Source organism: Mus caroli, chromosome 6 (genome assembly GCF_900094665.2).
Source record: "Mus caroli chromosome 6, CAROLI_EIJ_v1.1, whole genome shotgun sequence".
Classification (NCBI taxonomy): Eukaryota; Metazoa; Chordata; class Mammalia; order Rodentia; family Muridae; genus Mus; species Mus caroli.
In genome coordinates, this window is record NC_034575.1 from 100,406,869 (window position 1) to 100,415,134 (window position 8,266).

At 33.9% G+C, this 8,266-nt stretch overlaps 1 protein-coding gene across 7 annotated transcripts in view; it reads left to right on the top strand.

Annotated features, from left to right (window-relative positions):
* LOC110295968 (contactin-6) overlaps positions 1–8,266 on the top strand; it is a 355,090-nt gene that overhangs the window by 258,322 nt on the left and 88,502 nt on the right. For 6 of the 7 annotated variants that reach the window (XM_021164391.2, XM_029478903.1, XM_021164390.2 and 3 more), the window contains 2 exons: positions 2,577–2,761; positions 7,726–7,862. In XM_021164391.2, coding sequence (XP_021020050.1) covers positions 2,577–2,761; positions 7,726–7,862 — 322 coding nt within the window. Of the gene's footprint in view, positions 1–2,576; positions 2,762–7,725; positions 7,863–8,266 lie in introns of those variants that run through there. The other variant, XM_029478907.1, reaches the window with a different exon arrangement.

The following is an 8,266-nucleotide window of genomic DNA, read 5'->3' on the forward strand; positions in this document are numbered from 1 at the left end:
TTTACAGAATTCCATTTCTGTGCAAATGTAACATCTATATTAGAAGCACCATTCTGAGAAACATTTAAGGATTCCTTGCCGTTGGTGTTTTAACTGAAGTAGCACATGGTTAAAATGGAAGGAGATTTTAACTGTTTGCTCTTCTAGGAGGTCTACTTTAAAAGGATAAGTTTTTGAAAGTGGCTAAAATAAGACTTCTTAGGAAATACCCATACATAAGAACAGGATAATCCTAGGCAGAGAAACAAGGTAGAAGAGCAGAATCAATACAGAATTAAGCAAAATTCTACATCTGCTTTAGTTTACTAAATGAGGTCTGGAGAAAATGACGTCACACCCAGGGCCATCCTGCAGCCTCAGACTTGAACTTCAGTGAAAGATGGATTAAGAACTCTTCTTGAGGACATGGATGTAACTAGATTCTTCCAGCTTTCTGTACAGTTGTAGTTGGCTAAAGCATTTTTTTCAGCAGTTGACAAGAAAGTGCTATATCTGTGTAGGCTGCTGTGATGCAGAGAATCTGTGGAGCATAAACACTAGAAAGAATGAACAGCTGTGGTGCACTGACTGACAGCTAATACTTTTTGCTATACTACACAAAACTGGAAAGCTATATCTATAAAGTATACTTCTTTCCTACCATCAAAGAACACTTATCAGTGAAAATCTAATGTAATCATTGAGTTCTTTGTCTTTGAAACTCAAGATAGGTGGGATTTATTGAGCTTATTATGTTTGATACCACACAGTAGGACCACTGGAAATAGGGACCCATTTCTTGAGACTATAGATGTGAGCTTGCAATGTAATAATCTTTTAATATAAATATTTACTTGTAATCAATAATACGGGTTATATGTATATGATCAGTGTGGAAAGGAGAAGTCAGTAGAGAGGAACATAAATGATATTTGTTCCACAACCACCCAAAGTCAATATTACTATGCTTAGATAGACAATCTCCTTCTTTCAGCAGTTAATTATCACATATAGTTTGAAATGTTTCAGACATGAGGAATACCTTTAGATTTAAATAGATTTTCCTGCAGAACTTCATTTTCATTCATTAAGAGCTTGAGAAAATCAGTGATTAAGATAAACAGTTACCTGAGGGTAATGGTTGTATGAAATAAGCCAATTTACTAAAATGTCAATCTAAAGATGTAGAAAGTGACATTTCAATGGGATAGAAACTCAAATTGCTATATTTTCTGCTGAATAAAGTCAAATTATTACTGGAAACTGTATATTAATTTTGTGGAAAAGAGTCAACTCAAGCATTGATTTGGGGAATGTTTTCTGACAGCTATATGGAAGTCTACAATAGTTTACCATGTAGTTTGTCTTTGATATATGTAACTGTATATCACACTGTTTAGCCAACAATAATTCCTAAGACTTCAGCAGGTCAGTGACTATTTTCAAAACTTCTCTGGAACTGTCACTCATTTTCTTCACTTGTCTGCTGCTCACACTCTACAGATCCTTTTCTGTCAGCTATCCTGCTAATGATTGGATGGTTCTCCAACATCAGCCTTACATCTTTGACATGACTGATAAATGGGCTTTGCAAAAGGACTTAATGATATCATTGTCCATATAAATTTAAAATACAACTAGAGTAGAGATATCTAGGTCATCTGAAAAATCTATATGGGAATGAGTAATAGTTTAAAGATGGAGAAAGGATGTTTGGCATCGACACCAGTAATTTCATTTTATAGACCATGAGTGTTAGTGAATCTTCTTGTGCCTTTTCATGGAGCTGTATTTTCTTCTGCATATGATGATATGGCCTCCTCTACCTGGGAATTCCAACTCATTGATTATTGTTTGTAATGTACTTTAATGTATGTTTCCTTATTTTAAATATATCCTTGTTAGACTAAAATATTAAATTCCTATAAGTAGAAAACTCTATTTATAAATATTTTAACAAGACATAACTACAATGTAAATCCATTATAAGTTACAATCTTTAGAGGACATGGAGCCTTGGGTTCCAATTTTATTCAGATTTGTTTTAGGTTACCTCATATCTTTAATAATCAAACTTACCCACCAGCATATTTTAGTGTAAAATGCTAATTTACCAATAGATTAAAACATTATTTTAAATTAGAATCTCTAAATATATATAGATTCAGCTTTAGTCTTAAATGTTATATTTTCAAAGGAATTTTCCATGATCAACACATTACCATTAATCAAATCATATTACTGTCTCTGCATCCTATTACCTTTCTTTCAGTTATTACAATTTGCAAATGTATTTATTTTACACTCTGCTTATGTTTCCCTGTTAATCTATAAGCAATATGAGGATAGATAGCATGCGTATTCTATTACTAATATGGTCTCTAAGCATAGCACATTGCCTTATCAATAGAAAGCAAGTAAGCAGATCTTAAATAGATGGCTGAATGAGTGAGTGGTGAATGACTGTGTGATCTGAAAACTAATCACATTATAATAGATTGGATTGTTTTCCTGAGAGTTACTTTCAAGGTTTCTTTTATTTTACCCTGATGTCATAACAAAACCATTGTCTATTCTAATGAAGTGTAACTGTTTAGTCCAGTCCCTGATATTAGTTGGAGAAGGTTGGATGGAAGCCCGATGCCAGGGAAAATCAAGTACAGTAAATCCCAAGCTATCCTTGAAATCCCCAAGTTCCAACAAGAGGATGAAGGCTTCTATGAGTGCATCGCAGGTAACCTTCGAGGGAGAAACCTTGCAAAGGGTCAACTAATTTTCTATGGTGAGTAAATAGAATTACAGAACGTGTGTGAGTTCTTACTGTGCTTGAAAGCAAATAGGAGAAGACATTGACATACTATGGACATGTATCATGAGAGAAATTGGGAAGGCCCATTTCTAGTTGGATGCTTACTTTAGTAATTAATAGGTAGAAATGATGTCCTTTAAAATATAAATTTTAAAGTTGGTATCTTAGTAGACAAAAGTGCTTACAAGTATTAAGACCTGAATTCAAATCACTATTAACCATATATCAAGATGGATATACCATAGTCTCCCTGAGGAGAGTTTCCCAGTCTACTCAATAGGCAAACCCCAAGTTCAGAGAGAATTGCTGTCTCTAACACTAAGGTAGAACAAGCATACTCTCAACATCTATCTCTGTGCTTCACATGTGTATGTATGCACATGCACACACATCTGTACACACTCATGAGATAAGACATGACATTACTTATTATATTTAACTGGAGAATGGTAGTCGTTTCATATTAACAACACTGAAGTTTATCATACAAGGTATTCATTATACATTATTCATTATACATTCAAATCCTTTCCTAGAGAATATCAGGAGTAGCCTATGACACTCTTAATTAGTATTCTGAATAGGCTTTACAAACAAAAAGGAAAAGTAAATAGAAAAATTGACTGAATGGTGGTTTGAATTATTTACTTCCATTTATTACTACTCGTTCGTCCATATGTAGGTGAGAGAAAAATCAGTTCATTACCTCATAATACACCTTTACCATATCTTCTAGAATATCATTTGAACTGGATAACTTTGTGGTATAATGAATGTATACATTACCCAAATATTATCTTTAGGTTTTGTTTCTTCCAGACCAAAATAAAAACATCCTTAAATATTTCTATTATTATTATTATTATATGAAAGTGTGTTTTTCTGCGCAGCATCCTCATGCAAGCTGCCTGTGCATGGTGTCTAGAATACTAGGTGTCATACAGGTGCTGTGACTCAATCATGGCTCTTCTATAAGAACAGCTAATGCTCTGATATGCTGAGCCATCTTTACAGCACCACAATTTCTTTTTAAAAATATATTAAATCTATAAAATATATAAAGGAAATATTAAAATATTTGGAGATTCTAAGACATAAAACTCCTAGAAACTGTATTGTTTGTAGCCAAAATATTTTTCTATATATCCTAATTCTATCATTAATAAAATTAATAAAAATAATGTTTGAATAATTTGAAAGTTTATTGCAATTTTCTTACAAGAGTAATGCCTGGATATCCTGTGAGGAGAATGTATGTACCTTTGGAAGCATTACTTTCCATTTTACTTAGAATTTCCAATTTGTACCTGAAGTGAAAGTTACTTCCTGTAAATAGACTATAATTTCCCTTTTATTATTGTTCTAAAATTTTACTGATGCTTGCCAAGGAAAGTAATTTGTTCTGTTTTTCAATAGTATCATTTCTTAAAGGACAGAGAGTCTTTGTCAGTTGGCATCTTTGGCAATGTGTTTGTAAGAAACAACTGAAAGTTTTGCTATACTAAAAATATACAAGTGTTGGTTCAGTTTTAATAAAAATATTTCTTTTTTTCCATAGTGTAGAAAAAGAAGTTACTAAGTGATGGATCAGAATAAAATTATCTAAAACTATGTAGTTATCAAGAGTTAGGTTACATGAATTTTTAATATAAATTCATAATTTCTAGAGTAATCATAGGCATAAGTAATTTTCAGTGGTGTTATTGTTTCGAGATTTTAGATAAGCTGAGCAAGATCTCATAGGTACTGATAGTCAAATTCAAGGTCAAAACCTTTAAGAATCATCTAAACGTGAACTCCTTCTACTCTACCATAGTTTTTGAACACAAGGTCCCAAGTTCATCTCAGCAGAGCTAGTCAGCTGTTTAATGGATATGAACGATTCTTTTGGAATGAAAAGGAAAAAAATTCAAATGTGATGGATTAGATAATCACTATCCATCATAGTTATGTATTAGTTTACATGTCACAAAAAGGAGAGTTAACTTATGTCAGAGTCAAATAATGCCTAAAGGAAATCAAGAAAGAAATAATACCTAAAGAAAACCAAGACTTACTTTCTTTCTTCCTTCCTTCCTTTCTTTCTTTCTTTCTTTCTTTCTTTCTTTCTTTCTTTCTTTCTTTCTTTCTTTCTTTCTTTCTTTCTTTCTTTCTTTTTAATACTGCTAAGTTTAAGTTACAACTCAGGAATGGTGACATTGCCCATCCTTCTATATTTTGTGGTTTTAACCATAAAATTAACCTTTAATGTATCACTATAATTACAGAAATTATAATGTGCCTATAGGCATTTGTTAGGGCTCTACAGCTAGCAGTAGGAGAAAAATATCTAACACTCAAACTCACATGGTAAATCTAAATATGTAAATCATTTCTTTCCTGTATATCTTACATACACAAACATTTAAGACTTTTCTCATTAGAATGCTAAGAATACAATTAATATACACATTAAGTAAATGAATATTTCTTAATGTTGTAATTATTACATTAAAAATAACATATATTACTTACTATGTATGTATACTGCTCCAGGTAAAGTTTAGATTTAAGAACATGTATTGCTAGCCAGGAGTGGTGACACACACATTTAATCCCAGCACTTGGGAGGCAGAGGCAGGTGGATTACTTAGTTCGAGGCCAGCCTGGTCTATAAAGTGAGTTCTAGGACACCCAGGGCTATACAGAGAAACCCTGTCTTGAAAAACAAAAAACAACAACAACAACAACAACAACAACAAAAAAAAACCAAAACCAAAACCAAAAAAGAACATGTATTACTGTTGCAGAAGATATTGTTTCATATTCCAGAAGCTATTTCTGTCATGTCACAACAGTAAACCTGCAGCTACAGCTCCATGTGGATCTGACTCCTCTGACTTCTTCAGGACATGCACATTCCCACATACAGACATACAAATAGACACATAAGCATGTACAAACACACACATGTACACATATATGCAAATGCATATATATATATATATATAAATATAACTTAAAATAAAAATAAATCTTTTAAACTTATATCAAACCTTTTAATCTATAAAGTATTTTTTCTCAGGTCAAGCATGTATTGTAACAATTTTTAATAAACATTTACAAATTATTTTATTAGTAGCACATAGAAAGAAGATTGAGTTTTGTTAGTGCATTGAGTTCTCATAAACCTTGGTATGATTTATTTCTCAAGGCCTCAGGAGGGATGTTCTAAAATTGGAAATCGAGCTGATTTCCACTGGAGATAATCATAGGCTAAGTCTCACCACCCAGGGCTCACATGATTCATTCTATTTGGTGACCAGCTCCCTACAGAGCCATAATGTGGGCATGTATCACTATAACAAAGTCTGGAAATCAGACACACAGGTTTTGTGGTACATAGTATTTCAACTCCACATAACCCATTTCCTTTTCTGTTTGGTGTAGTGAGTGCAGCATAACATGTCACAGGACTAGGCTGAAATAGTCTGACATCAGGTACATGTTAAGTCTTGTTTCATAGTCAGTTTCATTTGTATTTCTTCTTCAACAACCTATTCAATACCATTGCATCTTTTGACAGGATGTGCAGGAACCATGGGATACATGCTTCCCTGTATAACTTAGCTTTCCCTAGGTATATAGCTCATGGAGATTCATTAGAAGTTTGTTTAAAACAAGATACCCTTTCTTGTTGACAGTCAATACCTCCACTTTAATTGACAGTATTTCTATCCCACTTGAAAAATCTTATTCTGAATGTTCTCATTTATGCTAGTACTCACCAGAAGTACTCACCATCAAGTACTCACCATAAAGTACTCACCAGAAGTACTCACCAGAAGTACTCACCATCAAGTACTCACCAAAAGTACTCACCAGAGTACTCACCATAATGTACTCATCAGAAGTACTCACCAGAGTACTCACCATAAAGTACTCACCAGAAGTACTCACCAGTAGTACTCACCATAATTTGACTTCTGACTTCTTAAAATACCATCTTGAAGTGGGTTTTGAATGACTGTAAAAATCAAGAGTCATAAGAACCTGTAGCAGCAAAAGTTACAGGCATTTGTGAGGTCATTATGTGTGTGTTGGGATCCTAAATAAATTAAGTGCAATAGTGTAAAACATCTAGCTAGCCCTATCCAGAGATTCCAAGTAAAGACAGGTACTCTGCCTACTACAAGTATACAAAGACAGAACTAAATAAAGGAGAGATGAGATCAGTAACTTTGTGCCAATTCTAAGTGCCTGTAATGGAAAGGATGTTTATGTAATCCACTTAACTATTTTCCTGAATGACTGTAAAGTAACTCATTCTAAAAACACTAGTTGCTTTATGTTTGCAAATAGGAAGAAATTTCTTACATCAGAAAATTAATTCCATTTGTAGGTTTAAAGTTAAATATTTCATTCTCCTACAACTCCCAAAACCTGCATTCCTTCTCAAGAGCCAACAGAATATTGGACTATCAAATAATGAGTGGAGGTTCCCATTTATATGTGTCAAGATATTGGGCTTAATTATTTCTAATTTAAATACATTTACTTTTTGTAGGCTTTAAACATGTATATTTAAAGAAAAGTTTCCCTCAAAGGGTTAGGACTTAGTTTCTTCTTCTCAGTTGACATATGTACTGTTATTTAGCATGGCAATATTCTTTAGCTGTCTTCTGTATTTTGACCTTTACTCAGAATTTACAAGTTGTTGCACAGGTGCAGCCAAATGACAGACAGCAACCTTTAGCTTGAGCCAAATATGGGTTGATAATTGTGATGGTTGCCCCTACTAGGCTCCTGCATCCCCCTCCCCTCATACCTCAAATAATATAACGGAAGTTCACCTGGGCTCAGTTAATCTCCTAATCACTAAGAATTTGGAACACACTGTATTACCTTGATTGATTTGCCAACATGATATCCTTGATCTGTTTTTTTTTTCCAAATAGCTCCCCCAGAATGGGAACAGAAAATCCAAAATACATACCTTTCTATCTATGACAGCTTGTTTTGGGAATGCAAAGCTAGTGGAAATCCAAATCCTTCGTACACGTGGCTAAAGAATGGTCAACATCTCAACACAGAAGTAAGGAACTAGATGTTAGAAACTCCTTGTTCATAAAAGTCACTCTCAACATTAACTCATGTCTATGGAGCATTCAGTGTGCTCCAGGAAAGGAAATTTCATTTTTTTTATCCTTAAACTAGAAGGAAGAAAAGTGGGCTGGGATAGAAAACTTAGACACAGTCACACTATCAGTGATGAATCCACCCACATCTAGATGTGGTCATTGGCACACGTTCGGGCAGCATTAACTGGATTCAGTGGGAAAAGGAAAGAAAAGGAGAGCTAGAGAGAGAGCAAGAGCAAGAGCAAGCAAGCAGGAGAGGGAGGGAGGGAGAGAGAGAGAAAGAGAGAGAGAGAGAGAGAGAGAGAGAGAGAGAGAGAGAAGAAGAAGAAGAAGAAGAAGAAGAAGAAGAAGAAGAAGA